This window comes from Paralichthys olivaceus, chromosome 10, assembly GCF_024713975.1.
Source record: "Paralichthys olivaceus isolate ysfri-2021 chromosome 10, ASM2471397v2, whole genome shotgun sequence".
Taxonomy (NCBI): Eukaryota; Metazoa; Chordata; class Actinopteri; order Pleuronectiformes; family Paralichthyidae; genus Paralichthys; species Paralichthys olivaceus.
In genome coordinates, this window is record NC_091102.1 from 5,024,479 (window position 1) to 5,041,408 (window position 16,930).

At 40.8% G+C, this 16,930-nt stretch overlaps 1 protein-coding gene across 9 annotated transcripts; it reads right to left on the reverse strand.

Annotated features, from left to right (window-relative positions):
- Positions 1-71: 71 nt before the first annotated feature.
- hao2 (hydroxyacid oxidase 2 (long chain)) lies at positions 72-8,762 on the reverse strand. Of its 9 annotated transcripts, none has more exons than XM_020100608.2 (9): positions 8,345-8,762; positions 6,669-6,719; positions 4,179-4,331; positions 2,771-2,922; positions 2,298-2,587; positions 1,746-1,964; positions 1,077-1,235; positions 822-891; positions 72-548 (listed from the first exon to the last, which is right to left on the reverse strand). In XM_020100608.2, the coding sequence occupies exons 2-9, from the start codon at positions 6,683-6,685 to the stop codon at positions 493-495; spliced, it is 1,116 nt and encodes a 371-aa protein (XP_019956167.1). In that variant the 5' UTR covers positions 6,686-6,719; positions 8,345-8,762; the 3' UTR covers positions 72-492. The 9 variants fall into 9 exon arrangements, with proteins under 9 accessions (XP_019956167.1, XP_019956169.1, XP_019956168.1 ...); XM_020100610.2 differs by having other exon boundaries at positions 2,304-2,587; positions 8,345-8,447; XM_020100609.2 differs by having other exon boundaries at positions 1,746-1,967; positions 2,304-2,587; positions 8,345-8,447.
- Positions 8,763-16,930: the final 8,168 nt, after the last annotated feature.

Sequence of the window (16,930 nt, forward strand, 5' to 3'; positions counted from 1 at the left end):
TAATCCTCCTTTAGTGTAAAAGACTTGTGCTTCATCTACATGTGTTTCCTGCTTTTGACAAAAACAAATGGTCATCATCTCAGCAGGTGTTTATTATGGCACAAAAGCATCTGGCAGCTTTTCAAACCACAGCTTAAATCATTGTAAGTTGTATTTGTTACAATAAAACCAAAACAAAATTGTCGTTTTCATGATCAGCGCCTCAGTCCCCTCCAAACGAAAAACACTTTCACTGGTCACTTGCTAAATCTGCCTCCCCCAGACACTCTCACTTCCCTCTGAACACATGTTGGATGTCCGACTCAAGATTTTTTCAAAATGATGGAAGCTTCCCCAAGTGTATCACTCTTCCTTCAGATGATAAATACACAAGTTTTGAGGTGAACATCTCTCAGTTCATCATTTCATTCAGTCTGTGGCTCCAGGTTCAACTTCTTCTGGTTTGATTCTGTCCTGCAGGCATCGTCCTCACTGCTGCCCTCTGCAGGTCAGTTACAGTTTGGAGAACTGAATGAGGTTCCTGTTGATTTCAGCGACGTTCCTGCAGCCTGAATGAGATGAATATAAAAAACTGACACTGTTGAGATTGAATATTGTTGAATGTGCACAAAATATATTCACATGGTGACACTCTGGGCTTTACGGCCTTTAAAGAAATAAGAGTTCAGTTTCAGAAAATACAATACAATTTCAAATAAAACCAAATGTTATAAAAATAATAATATAATAGTAAAATCAAAAAATAGGCCTTTTACTCTGCTACCCTCAAAATGTCGCTGTGGAAAATGAATTGATTTGATTAGTACATTTGTTTGCCTCACCTGACAAAGCCATGGACAGACGGAATTCATCATTCAGGATTTGCAGTACCTCCCTCACTCCCTCCTCTCCCTGGAAGATCACACAGAAACCATCATTATTATACAATACAAAATATATTATTATCCATAAAATCATTCATATACATCCACTTAAGTTGGAATAGGTTGTGTTGTCACCCTAACATTCATTATTTAATAATCAATCAACAGACACACAGAGTTTCACACACAGTCGTATCAGTGCTGCTCTCCTACCTTGTACGCAAGGCCCCACACCGCTGGACGGCCAATGAAAACACACTTGGCACCCAAGGCCAGCGCTTTCAAAACATCACTTCCTGTCCTGATGCCTCCGTCCACATAGACCTCGATCCTGCCCTGCACCGTGTCCACAATCTCTGACAGGGCATCGATCTGTCGGCAGCAAGAGGTGGAGACATAAGGCCAGCGCACTTTATCAAAGAGATGTCGACTGCACCTCCAGTTAAACTGTCTGAGTCACCACAGACTGAAGAACATCTAACCCGTACTCAAACTAACTATATAGTACTACAGTATTATTACTGCAAGCAACACAGTAACCTTGGAGGAATAGTTTGACATTTTTAAAATGTGTTTTCCTGCATGGGGCTGGGTGAGAGAACTGAAACCTTCTCATGTCTTTGTGCTGAAAATAAGTAGATTTCATCAGAGAGAGACTCCAACTGCAGTAATGTTACTACACTTTGTGTTTTCAATAAGAGAACAGCTAACACCAGTACTTGGCCACATGATACTGCTCCTTTAGCTGCTATAATACTTCTTATTCTACTGTATACGAGCTTCACCGCTACGTCTACATCTATCCTCAGGCTGTGATTTCCGCTCGTTAACTTTAGACAGGATAATTATTCAAATATGAAATAAGATGTGTTCTGTGAGTACCGAGGCCGGTCCTCCGTCCAGCTGTCTCCCTCCGTGGTTTGATACAATGATGCCTTGGACCCCGTGCTCCACGGCCAGCTCCGCGTCCTCCTTGGTCAGGATGCCCTTGATGATAATGGGCAGGCGGGTGATGGACTGCAGCCAGTACACGTCTTTCCAGCTGATAGACGGGTCCAAGGTGTTGGCTGGGATCCCATAGTCCTCTGGGCCCGCAGTCTCCTGCTGGTACACGACGTACAACAACAACTAATTAAAGTATGCGGCTGATATACAAATGGACCACTGCTGTTTCTTGTGATGGGGGAGATCTGATACCACTGGTACATGGAGTTGATCTTGTATGATATTTCATTTAATGATTATTTACAGACACATTATTAAATATGCACAACATGACATCATGAAAATATAAAAATATAAAAATTTTAATTTCAATATGACTTTTTGATTTTACCATGTTCGCTCTGACCTTTGACCTTATCTGTTATGTCTGTACATTAAAGTGCAATAATAATAATAATAATAAAATGAGTAGTAAAAAAACAAATGTACCGTCACCTGGAACATTCCATCAAAGTTCTTGACCTTGAGGTGAGGCGGCAGCTTGAACTGGTTGCGTATGTCGTTGCGGCGCTTTCCGGTGTAGGGCACGTCGACGGTGAGGACCAGGGCCTTGTATCCGAGCGCCTCTACGCGGTGCACTATCTGCTCTGAGAGCTTCCGGTCCCGGTACACGTACAGCTGGAACCAGCGGTAACCGTTCGGTGCTGCCGCCACAATCTCCTCCACCGAGCAGGTGGAGTAGGTGCTGGTGATGTAGCAGGTGTTCAGGGCCTCGGTGGCTGTGTGGAGACAGATTAGAAATTATCACGACTTGATGTGTAGATCTAAAACAACCATTAGAGAAAGGGTTCCGTCCATCTTTTTTAATTAAGGGCTCCTTTATTTAATTTTCCACGGTTCAGTTCAATCAACATGAAGAGACTCTCCTCGCTGACCCACAAACACACAAACACAGTCCTCACCCCGAGCGGTGGCCACCTCTCCCTCATGCCAGGCCAGGCAGTGGAAGGCCGTCGGTGCGATGCCCACTGGAAAGCTGATTTCTGTCCCTTGCACCGTGGTCCGTGTGTCGCTCACCGACACGTCACGCAAGATACGAGGCCTCAGACGGATTCTGGGTGTGGAGAGCGGATGAACTTGTGATATTAACATGGTGAAGGGGGTTCAGGTGGAGTAATTTGCATAAAACTGGTTTATGTGCCAGTATTGATATGTTTTGTAAACATTATCAACTGAGCAGCTGGATAAAGGTAAAATGCTTTTCTGCCGAATCCATCAAATTCAATATGAGTACATGTTTCATATATATCCAAATACAAATTGTATTAAATACCAAAAATGAAACCATGAGACTCATTGATCTGAAAAATCTGTGGCTGATAAATGATATAATACAGATATTTAAGTGATAACGGCCATGGTATGATTTGTATTTCTCTCATATGTGTTATGTTATAAAAAGGCACATATCTATGAAAATCAATGACTTCATAACATGTCAAACAGTTCAAAAACTCAAAATATGCAATTATGTAAAGTTAAAATGTGACTGTCTTGACCTGTCATGACACCAAACCAAAATATTGACAAAGCATCGAAAAATCATGATGCAATATATGATATGATATATGAAGTCAAATTCTTATTGTGATGATAACAGGCTGCTTTTCTGTGACAAATCATATTTCTTGGAATCAAGACAAGCTGTGATTATGTTTTCCCAAACCTTGGACTCAACATCCTTCTAGGACACAACCCAGCCTTTATTCCTACTGGGAGAAAGAAATTCCAACTTCATGCCAAATGCACCGGCAAATAAATCCTTGGTAACAGGTTTGTTGTTGCAAAAACATGTATGTATAGATCATCGCAGAGAGGAAAAGCACAGTCTATAAGTCTTCAGAAAGACATGAGCAAAGCTGGGAGGAATGCACGAGGAGACACGCAGAGGAAAAACATTCTGACAATTTAAAGAAAACAAATGACTTTGTCCCATTGGTTTCAAAACAGATTCTGTCTTTATAAAGGAGCTGGAACAACAAATCTGCACAAACTCTGAGGGGAATATAACTGTCTGTGTGTGATCATCAGGAATCACAACCACACGTACAAAACTGTTTCAACTGAAATGAATTACAGAAGATTAAAGTCCACTAAACTTTGATTTGTGATCTTTTACAAGCTGTGTCCTCGCACGACCAGCAGCTGAAACACAAATCATGTCGGTCTCTAGAGGTGAAGTATTTTATTCAGCATGTCAGAATGTGTAAATGAGTTCAGGTGACGCTGATGACACTAAAAGAGTCAATAAAAACCGTTCACTCTCCGTGCTGTGTGGAGGTGACCCAGTGTTACCATAAATACAAGTACCTTTTATAAGCCAGCAGATTGTCGTCCCTGGTGCAGCATTCGTCTGCTCCCGCTGCGTAATAATCCCAGGTGGCCTTTGAGAGATGCTCCTTGGCATACTCCTCAAAATCTGTCAGGCATACCATCGCCATCTCTGCACAGCGACCTCCCTCTCTGTGGGGGGGGGGGGGCAGAGATCACAACACTTTCAGTCTGAGGTTTATTAACATTGACAAGAACGAAACATCAGCAGAAAAACAACAAGATAATCTTATATTTTCCTTCTTTGTCTCAGTAGAATGACTCAGTGTGGCACAAACCTCCGCCAATGCTGCTTAGATCAATCAAATCACCCACACTCATAGATGTCAGTCTAAATATGTCAGTATGTTTCATCAGTATTTTTCCTAAATAAACCAAAATATTTTCATTAAGATCCACTTTAAATTGTAACGTGATCTTCTCCAGCCTGTGTCACATTCTTTCAAGTTTTTGCCTAATCCTGCTCAAAGTCAGACAAACAATGACAACATAACGTCCTCAGTTAACAACATGTCAAGATGCATTTCACCATATGCACAAGCTGTATAATGATGGTTCACTTTAAATATAGATTTGAACTATATCCAAAATATTTCCTTATATACGTAAACTCCCTCTTGTTACACATAGTTGTTTTTCTTGAACCCAAACTGTCATCTCTCCTCCGGTGTCAAACAGGATGTGAGATAAACAGCTACAGGCACCGACAGAAAAAAACCATGAACAAGCAGTACTTACCCCAAACGACTGAGCCGTCATAAACAAAGTCTGTCACTCTCACATGACACAGCCTCCGTGGTGAACTGGAGCTGCGACATCACCGCTCAAAAACAGCACTCAGCAAATGTGGACCCACAAACTAATCTGTCACACCTCGAGCTGAGCAACTTAAATGATTGCTTTACTTTTCTCAAAGTTGACCTTTAAACAGGTTTAAATCTGTGTGTGTGTGTGTGTGTGTGTGTGAGTCCTTGTGTCGACTGTGGTGCTTTTGTGTGGGACAGAATCAAACTTTCATTGAGCCGCTATAAAAGCCAGTGACAGTGTATGTGACCCGAGGGTGACCCCTGCTCTTATTGTGTTTACACAAGCAGGAAATGTGCTGATGGTGACTGCAGCTATAGTGAGGACAAGAGGCGTCTGACACACTGCAGCTAATGATGGGATATACAGTAGTGTACGTACGGCCACGCACATCTACACGCTCTGTACACACAACCCTACATACAAACAAATACAGTTCATTCATTTACACACACCGTGTACACAATCCTGCATACTAACAAATACAGTGCATACATATGGCCACGCACATTTACATGCTCTGTACACACATTCCTACATGGTAGGGCTAGCCTTAAACAAATATCGCGATATTTTTAGGCTTCATCGCGATACACGATACACATGTTGATATGGCGATATGTTGAATTCAACTCTTAATCAGTGTACAAATGTTAAATTCACAAAAGTCCACAGGAAGAGGCTAAGTTAGCGGACGTTTGCATTCCCGACGGTCCCTGAATGCACCTCGTCAGAAGCTGACATTTAGACTGAAAACACGCAAAGTGTCAATGACGTCATTTCGAGTGGACTATAAACACGTGGTCCTCTGGTCGGTGAGCAGCGTCACTGACAGCTGATGGAGGAAACTCTGTGTTTTCACTGTTTCTACTGATCTTCAACAAGGTCACTGACCGGCTGCTGCACGTGAACGCACCTCTCACTGTGCAGGGGAGTGAGTGAATGAGTGAGTGAATGAGTGTGTGTGTAAACCTCAACTCGCTCCGAGCACACACACACACACACACACACACACACACACACACACACACACACACACGTTGTGACTCTTATTTCTCTCCATGTTCTCTGAGTGTCTTACCTCTGCTCCTGAGACTTAAGTACGCATGCGCGGGGTGTGTGTGTGTTTGTGTGTGTGTGTGTGTGTGCGTGTGTTTGTGGGGGGGGGGTTCACTCTGTAATTGTAAGAATGGTTGTTTTCTTTACTCTAGAATGGGCCCTTTATATTTGCATACTTTATATTCAAATACTTTAAATTTGAATACTTTATATTTACATCAAGAGTGGACCCTCTCTACGGAGGCCGCCATGTTTTTTTTTTTACAGTAGCTCAGGCTGGACAAACTAAACATTTTGAGTTTTTATGACAACTGAAGCTGCCACAGGTTCTCTGTCATGTTTAACCCTAACCCTAACCCTGTTCAGCTGCAACATGCAACTTCACCACTAGATGTCACTCAATTCTACACACTGTAACTTTAAAACATCCATAGATACAAAACATCCGATTGATATACCACCCACCACTACTACATGGTAACTAATACAGTACATACAGTAGTGTACATATGGCCACGCACATTTACACGCACACAAACATTCATGCTAACAAATACAGTACATACAGTTGTGTACATTTGTTGTGTTTAAGTTTAGTTTACTCACCGATTACAAATGTTCATTCTCACAGATCTTCCCTCTTGTCAGACTCATAACCTGAGAATAAAACACAGGTAGTTACATCACCGCTGACTGTACAGATACTATACTGCTGCTACTTCCAGTACTTAGATTAATACTACTACTACTTTGACCATAAGACCAGAGCGACTGCTTTTACTGCTAACAGAGCTCCTACTACTACCTCAAGTACTGGTGGTACTACTACTACAACAGAGAATATAGTACAACACTATATTACAAATACCAGTACCGCTACTGCTAGTACAATTTAGAGGCTGCTACTATCATTTACTTTTACACACATATTTCAGATATTGATAATAATACAACAAATACTTGTGGTGCTGCCTTTAGCTACTGTTACTGTGGTGCTTCTGATAAACACTGAACACCACTACTACTACTACCACTACTACTACTACTACTACTACTACTACCACTGCTATATCATATATATTTGTTGGATTTTGAGGCACATTTGTCTCATATGAGATAAACAAAATAAATAACAAAGTACTATGTAGTTAAACTTGATTACTGCTGCAAATACAATATAAAGAAATATAAGACCAAATACAATAAAATATATAAATCTGTCCAGCACAAATCCTGTTGTATAAGTTTTCATCTGTGAACACTTGAGGGCAGTACAACACTGACTGAATCTGAAAGACTGAAGCCAGTTCTTAAAGCGACACTCAACATCTGTAACACAAGCTTCATTTAATGTGTGTGTGTGTGTGTGTGTGTGTGTGTGTTTGTGAGTACTGCAGCCTGAAAACTTTATAGAAACACTATACATGGCCTCTGATGTCTGTAGTAATAATATCTGAAGTAATATGTACAGTAGTAAACATGATGCTACACACACTACACACTCAACAACTCTGTAACTGTACAAACCTGCTTTTTGTTCCTTTAAAACTCAAACTAGAGTTTATTTGATGTGACAAGAAAAATCTGGATTTTAGCTTTTAGTTTTTTTTTTCTATATTGTGGCACTTAAGAATGATTAAGAAATAAGGCTAATGTGAGATTTAAAGATTATTACTAAATAATTTTACATATTTGCAGTTATTTGTTCCATTTCACCGTTGTACTTAAACACTATAACAACTATAAATACATTTAAGTCAAGCGTGTTAAGCGTGTCATGTTGTGTTAAAGTACATTTTTATAACCTTTATTTTTCCACCGGACAAAACAGCTAGAATATCTCATATATGTCTTAACTTAAATATAATTATTTCTTAGTTTTTACTGTGAGTTAGTAGTTTTTTCCCTCTGTGGCTGGATGTGTGTGTTGAATGTGAGCTCTGCCCTGTGTGGGTGTGAAAGGTGACATTCACTGAATGGCACATTGTCCAGGTGAGTTTCTAGAATACCTGGTGTTTGGCATTTCGTGTGAAATGCAAAAAAACAAGGATAAGGTCTAATCGGCTTCTGTTATAGATTATATGTTCATCGTGGGCCTTTAGTCAGCCTGTCCCTCGACTCATCGCCAGGAAATAAACACCTTGTCGCTGCCATTAAAACATCTGGGAAGAAGAAATAACCTGTGTGTCTACATTTGGCTGAAAAAAGGTTAAAAAAAACAGAAAAGCAGAATTCAGTAAAATACAGAAAAGTCAGTGAAGGGGATAAAATCATTGTCTTACCTGAAAGTGAGCTGCTTGTCCAGCTTACAGTGTTGGTTCCCTTCTCATGTGACAGGGTCATGTCAGAGGGCAGCCCCCCCGGCCCACCTGACCCCCCTGTACGATCTTCCCCATCCTCCCCCCTCACAGTGTGACGCTCCGCCCTCGGTGGCTCTGCACCAGCTATAAGCCGTCACGTCAGCAGTCTGAACCCCGGCCTCTCTTTGTGCCAAAAACACACCAAATGCTGCAGGTCAATGGTTTGTTGTCCCGTCCTCCTTCTGTCCCTTCTTTTTCCTCTTTCCCCTCCTCACTTTCATCCTTCCTTCCTCCCACTTTTCCTTCATCCCCTTGCATATTTCCAACTTTATTCCTTTCGTTTGTTCCTCGTGTGATCTTCCCTTCCTTCCCACCTGATGTTCTTTTTCTGAGTTTGTCCAAGCACTTCGGTCAATATTTGTCAAATGCAAATGAAGTGTTCAACCTGGCTAATAGTTAATCCTCACTGCACAAGTCAAATTAAAGGTAACAGACGTTTTTGTTTGGCACTCATTGACTAATTCAGGCCACATTCGAGCACTTGGTATTTTAGATGTCGGAGCAGGAGTTTATATTGATTCACTCACAGGTCAGGAGTCTTTATCCAACTCAGGTTAGTTTAGTTTATTTGCACAACACAACTGTTGAGTTAGCGTTACAGCTAATTTGCATCTGCAGTCTCTGGGCAGGAAAATAAATAAATAAAATTCTGTAACATTCAATTATTAACAGGACTTTATAAACAGTCACATATAAAGCATCAGACAAGAAATACATAACAAAGTCTTCATGATCATGGTCAATGATCACGTGACTGATTTGTCTTGATCCATGTGTAAAGTTTTGTTTAAAAAATACTGAAGCTTGCGTATTTTCTGATGTAAGTGGGAATTCAGCTCCATTTTTCTGCTGCTGTCACTGAGGTTGCAACAGTTATGCAAAAGTTATTTGAAACGAATAAAACATTTGGCTTCCTGTGGCAAATTGTAGTTTGAAGTTCAACGAGGTTGGCTTTGCATTGTGGGAATGTGAGCCCAGGCCCTTGATTCGGGAAGTTGGAATATTGGTGTCCATGTAAATGTAGTCATTGTTTAAGTGATGCTGTTGTAAGATCATGAATCAATTTCTAAATCAGGCGCATGTCTGGAAAACAAAGGAAACTGTCAAAGGTCTAATGAATGACACTTGTGAATGACGGGTCCTTGTTTTACAGATTGTTTAATGGATCTAGTGTTTAATGGATCTAGTGTCGTCACCTCCCTGGGAGCGGCTTGTTGCACAATAAGATAAGAAAAGATTTAACAGTTTAGCAGGCGCTTGGGGCCGCTGGTATCTGATATGTCTAAAATTCACTGGACTATAGCTCCGGTGAATCGGTCCAGATTAAACCCTAAAATGTAGAAAAATAAAAGGACTCTTCGCTCCGTCTCCAAATGTCAGGCTTGTCAAACAGACCTGTGTGACAGGTGTTTTGAGGCTCTTGACATATATAACACAGATGTCCTGAGCTTTGATATCACCAGCTTGTTATGTTAGGGTCCCCATGTAAGTGATGGATTGATGGCGATGTCACAGTGCGTCCGCTCGAAGTGGACGCAACAAAACGCCCTGAGAAGTTGTTCGAGCGTTTCAAAACAGCAGTGGGGTGCAGTGATTCTAAATTAGATTCTCTCGCTCTTATTCCATTACAGCGTTTGAATTGAATTTTCTCTTTGTAAATGTAATATCTTCGGTAACAAAACCTGGCTTCTTGAGAGACGTCTGTCTCTCTGTGTGTGTGTGTGTGTGTGAATTCATGTGTTTTATTTTGGCTTTCACACAAAGGGCTGTGAAGGTGGAGCCAAGGGCTAAATCCGACGAGCTGGACCTCCGCGGGGAGTAGTGGGTGTTACCTGGAACCGAGAGGAGGTGCAAATTGTGTTAATCCACAGCTGGCCTGGATGCCTGACACCACAGAGTCAGATCTGGCTCTGGGGCCGCCGTGTTGGATGTGCTGGACGTTCAGCTGAGTGGAAAACCTCTTCCACATGCCGGTCGAGGCTCTACCCTCGGGCTGCAGCCCAGCACGCCGCAGCACATGTGTGTTGAATTGTCAAGGTGTTATCATGCCCTGGCGAGGCTCCGAGCTCCTCCACCTCTGTCTTTCCCAGGTTTATTATCAGACTAAATACAGACACGGACATGGGTCGCAAATCCACGCAGGCTTTCATTGGACTCTGCAGCGAGGCCCGGTCTGATGGCTGTCCATCATGGAGCTGCAGTTTTCTTGTGGTTATGCATTTTTTTTTCTTAGCAGGAAAAACAGCAAAGGAATGTTAGAAGGGGAGGCGTTAGCTGCTGGGGGCCACACTCAATTTAAAACAGTTCTTAGCAGGTTTTCTCCCACAACAGTTAAAACAAAGGAGCAATAAAACTGCAGAAATGATTAAATGGGTTAAACAGCGAAAAACAACGGGTTGAAAGGGACCAAAGATAAATCCTGTTTGTTTCAGACCGTTGATTATCTGACTCCAGGGTCTGAGGATGGATCTTTAATGTGATTAAACCTTTTTATTTTTAATACATTTTTTGTGGATCTGATGTGTGTAAGGATTTGTAAAGAATTAAATCAGATAAAAATCTAACAAACAAGATTATCTTTAATTAAACTAATGTGTATTTAAAAAACAAACAGGAAGTGAACAACTCCACCGACTGGGTTTTAAAGGCTGAATATAACAATGATGGTGAAAAAAACTGAAGATTAAAGAATTACAGTTCTGAGGTAGAAAATTCAAAATATTAACTTTTGAGCTCTTTAAAAATTAGAGGTGAAAATTTTGAAGTTAATTGTTGCGTCTGAGATAACTTTGACCCGTAATATTCAGGTATCATTACAGCATATCTAGGTTGGGACATAAAACATATCAAAAGACATTTGTTGTAATTATCCACCTTTCAAATAGACCTCTGGATGTGTAGATTTTAGTTTATTCCAAAATGTACAACTCTGATACAACTTTGTATTTTTCAATTTTTTTATAAACAGAACAAATTACGTTACAGTAAATAATGTACACATACAAAAGTAAGATATATTTGAAAATCCTGAAAACAAAAGATATAAAAATAAATATAATGAAAAAGCACATGTACCTAATAACATTATGTCAGTATGTATGTATTTTAGATTTTGAGTTTTCAGATGAAAAATACTTTTAATGAAAAGAACAGAGGCCAAAGACTTTTCTCAAACTAGAATCATAAATCCATTCAGGGCGTTTAATAAACTTCTATGGATGAGTTTCTATTTCTGGAGCTGGGGTGTGTATTTTGCAGTTGTGTGTGTCTGAGCACCAAAACGAAGGCAAAGGAGTGAACACATCAGTGGCTGTAAATGTCATGTAGCGGCTGAGTGATGGATGTCCAGAGCATTTGATGTCTGGGAGAGATCTGAGCATAACTCACACTTCGCAGTCACGCCATATCACCCTCTTATGATTCAATCCATGCACCATCCATGGACGATTTGCTCACATCTACCGAGGGGCGGTGGTGTTGTGTGAAAGTTTTATTTGTGCTCAGTTTGAACGAGGGAGGGGCACGTCATGATTTGAGTGAAGGATTCATTCCTCCCCGATGTGTGCTTGAAGAAAACTCCACGGTGACGACTGTGAACTCTGTGGGAGCGTTGAGACATTAAAACCTTCGCTGCACACGAACGCCACTTCCTGTCCACTTCTCCTCTTTCTGTAGTTTGTTTAAGTTTTGCTTTTGTGTGGTGGGAGTCAGAGTGTTCTCCTCACTCGGCTGTGCAGTGATAGTTTGGAGTCCTGTCCGCTGACGTTACGCTAAAGGAACTTGACGTCTTCAAAATGCGAACGCACGTTCCCACGCAGACGTCAGAGCACGAGTCTGTGTTTTCCAGGAAATGGGTTAGTTGGACGTGACATGAGACAGGAAGTAGAATGACTCGTGAAAAACTGAGTGTGAGGGAGTCGGTGTGATGAGAGGAGACATTTAACTTATTTCAATCAGCTTTTATTTCATTTTCACCATGTTTTCTCCGAGCACGACCTGAAACTCAACCCTGACTTTGTTATTTCAGTTGCTCAGATGTGACGTTTTGATGATCTCACCCAAAATGTGACTCGATTCAGGTCGTATCCTTCGGAGGCTGCGTTTGAAGACAGCGACTGTTTCATTTCAAAGCCTCCTCTGAATGCATCCTTCCATTCTCGGGCAACGATGAATCCGATGTGTGGCTCCTTCTCGGGCCGATGAGAACGTTTTCCGGCCCCTTGGTTTGGTTGAGTTGAAATCCTTAGTAGACGAAATCGACTAATTTCGGTTTGGCCTCCGCTGCTCATGAGGAGCGGGAAGTCCAATAACCTGAAGGTCAATGTTTCAATCCCCGGCTCCTGCTGAAGTGCCATTGGGCAAGACACTGAATCTCAAATTGCCCCTGACGACATGTAAAGCCGTATTTTGATACCATACTCATTTTGTTAAATTTCACGAGGCTGCATTTGACATTTAAGAAGTTGGATCAGCATTTTTGATAATTATATTTTTTCGTTTAAAGACATGAACCTAAACTAAGTAAAAAAAGTCTTCATCTGTGTGTGTGTGTGTGTGTGAAGTCATTCTTTGTGGTTTCTTTCTTTGCGGCTTTTTTTCTTCGATTGTGATGAATCAGCTTCAAGGCCGTTCACCAAACCTCAGCCCGTGGAACTGGGATAAATGATCACTTAATTATAATTATAGAGTTTTGACAGGTTTGGAAATCTGTGGCGACAAAACGGTGAAAAGTCCAGACAGTTGCCGGATCTTCATTTGAGTTGTTGGAGTTTTCTGTCATTTCTGGATGAAATTGAATGAAATTATGTTTTACTGATCCAACTAGTGCACGGTAATATAACAGCCTGAGGGAAAGTGTATGTGTGTGTGTGTGTGTGTGTGTGTGTGTGTGAGTGACTGCTTGTGCATTCAGTGTTTTCTTTGACTGACAGTGATTCTGTAAGACAAAGAGAATTAAACGACATTTTCTCCACCAGCGGTCAACACATCAAAAGTTATTAAAAAGTTTAGTGGCTTCATCGTGATCTTATCTCTGGATTTTCCTCACAACAACATTCAAGAGCGGTTGGTAGTAAAATGTCAACACCCAGGGGATACAAACGTCCATCTGCCAAACGTCCCAGATGAAGACCAGATCCAGTTGATAAGTGTTGGCTTCAGTTTCAACCAGAGAGCCAATTTAATAATGACTTCAAGTGGACGAAGATGACAAGGTTTTATTCCTGCCGTCACTGAGAGCTCCTTGTTTTTCCTCATGAGCAATAAATCTCCACTTCAGTTATTAACTTATTTGAATCTGTGGCTGGTCCTCTGTGAAAGATTTTGGACTTTAAGTCAGGAGATAAAACAAGAACTAAAGATTAAGAATATATATAAATATAAATTGACGTATTTTATGAAATCAACTATCTGCAATCTAACAACCTTACTTCTCCTTTTCCTGCCATGCTACAGTTTGTAATTAAACTTTACTTGCTAATTCTTCACAAATCAAGACATGAGCTGTTTTCAAACATACATCCGTGACTATTTCTTTATTCTATTGAGAATCTGTAGAAAGGTAACTAATAACAGTCATACAACGGAATTTAAATTATTTTTAAACCAGTGATAAATTCACAACTGTAAATGTAAATGGTCTCATAATAATAACAATAAATAGAATCAAACTTTATTAATATAGCGTCTTTCACAACACAGGAACAAGCTGCTTTACACCGAGATCACACCGAGCACAGATAGAGAAATAAAAAAATTTTCAAGATGAGAAAAGAGAAATAACAAGGTAGAATAAAAGACTTAAATTGTTAAACAGTTATATAAATATTTATATACGTATTCAAGACCTTTTTTAACTGTCACATTTGATTTGACCTGTTTCAGAAAACATGTCGATGTGCACTTACCTGATAAAAACTGATAAAAAAGAGAACCAGACCAACAGTGCATCCGTCGTCAGCCCTCATCGTCAAAACATGTTGAATCTTTGTCTTTTCATGTTTACATCTTAGGAACGTCATCAACTCACCCACCTGCTTGTTGTGAGTCAAGTCAGTGGACTTGGGTGCATGTTATGAAATCACTGTTGAAAGTAACGGGACTGATAACTTGTCGGGTTTGCAGCGAGTTCACAGATGCAGAGAGCGACTCTGGTCTCTCAGCTGCAGAGACTGTTTGCATGTTGTCTCCGTCTTTGACTTTCAGCAAAACGCTCATTTGTGTTTTTCCTGAGAGGAAATAATGGATGATAAAAACCAAACACTTTGAAGTTTGTGGGGGCTTCACTTGTGTCATATATAACAGCTTTAAACTTTGTATCCTCATGCCTGGATCTGTGAACTCTTTCACTGGGGTGAATACTTGAACTTGCCTTGGGGACACAAAGACTTTATGAAAATAAAAAGACACATAAAAAACACATAAAACTCATGGTGCGCGGCTATTCTACTTAATAATGTGTAATAAATACTCGGGAATGATTCTTTCTGATCATTGAGAATCTAGCGAGCCTTGATTTAATGCCTCTATGAAATAAGAATGCTCTCCAGCCCGCCCTCTCAACCGCTCTCTTTTCTCTTCCCACATTTTCTCGTTCATTGTTGTCTCAGGACTCTTCATGCGTCCTTGGGGCTCATTTGGTAAACTTCACGTCCAATCAGTCGCTGCGGAAATGTGAATCCACTGTGACATTTTCTCTAATCAGCTCGCCATCCTGCTCTTAGACATTATGCAAATCACAAGGCAATAACCTGGCCAATTAGAATCAAACCAAACTCCTCACTCATCCTCGGGGTCTTATTTTGGTTCCTTCTCGAGGGGAAGAAGAGGACATCAGTGCACACGGGATGATGCAATGCCAATATTTAAGTGGCTGCGTGTATCTTCTCCACATACGTGTGGACTCTCCAACCTGGACGTTGAATCGGGTGGAGGCTTAAATGCCCGTAGCAACATGCACGCACATTCTCATGACATATACCCACTGGATGAATGCGTCGCTCTGGCTGAACTCTGGTTGTTTTTCAGTTGAAGATTTGCAGCTGCCAGAGATTGAACTTTGGATACAAAAGTTTTTTACTGTTTACTAAGTTTTAACAGTTGAAAAATCCATTTCATTTTTATTTCACAATCAAAATTCGGAGGAACTGTCCATCGTTTAAGGTCTGGTTTGTTTCAGGGGTTTTACAACACTGGGATTGGTTTCGTGATTTTAAATCCAAGGCTTAAAGATATGAGATAATTGAAAATTTGGACCAACGACGCTTTGGAAAAAAGGACTCACAAATACATTCAGGTGACAAATGACAGAATAATATGCATTGGTAGTATTTTATAGGCAAGTTTGAACTTTCCCAGGCAGCTCCAACAATGTTTTAAAGCACATTAAGCCAGATGAGGTCTCAACCAAACATGTTTTCAATTACCAATCTGAAAAGATGTTGCTTAAATAAAGTCTTTTTTTTTTTTGCAGGATTTACATTTTGAGTCACTGAAATCCTTTGAAACACTGAAACAAATCAATAAAATGGTAAATCAGTGAGAAATCCCCATTTAAACATTCAAATAGTTTGTTTTGACAAATACCAAAATTAGCTGAAGCTTTTGGCAAGTTAAGAAACGGTTTCAACTCCAGTGTGTGGTTTGAATTTTAGTAAATGATTCCTCTTTTAATTCTAATTGTGTTATATTATTATTAATACACTCTCCTTTCCCGACCCCTGTCACTTCGGGAGTATAACTTCCAGCAGACTGCAGGGCACGTCTATTAAAAAACCCACACTCAGGCACTTTAATGCTGTAACTAATTATCCGTGGATGTAAGAGGGAAAAAAGCAAAATAAATATTACAGCTGAGAATACGCTCGGTGTAATCCATTCCTCGTGGAATCGCACACAACATTACTCAGTTGAGGGGAAAGAGGAAAAGAGTTTGGCCAAATCCTCTCCATTACTGAATTGATGGCGGAGCAACACGCCTCATTTAGGAGAATCAATTAAGGGTTTGTGGAAATTAGTCAAAAACAGTGGAAGCCACCACACGATGTGCAGAAAACGAGTCTGTAATATGAACACAGATACGTGTCAGGCAGAGGGAGAAGAGGGAGCCTAAGATTTTTAAACTCTAGAGCGTGCGTGTGTTTCTGGAGGTTAAACGGCAGAAGGCATTCATCTCCTCGCTGGTCCTTCGATGGACCGCCGCGCTGCTCTAATCTGTCGCAGGACGGACACACTTGATGAAAATCAGACACCTGATTTGTGTCAGCTGCTCACAAAGTGAGGCCGTCACCACCGCCAGCTCTCAGGGCCCAATCAATCCCAACACAACTGGAGAAGTATATTTAGCTCAAAGAGCCGAGCGGCAAGTAAATATTTTTACTGGATTTTTCCATCTAATGATATGCAGCAGATGTGGAACGAGGCGAGAGGGATGGGAATCACTTCACTGGCTGACTGTGTCACTGCCAATACGAAGGCAGCGAGAGACAATAGCAGACTTTCAAGTTCGCG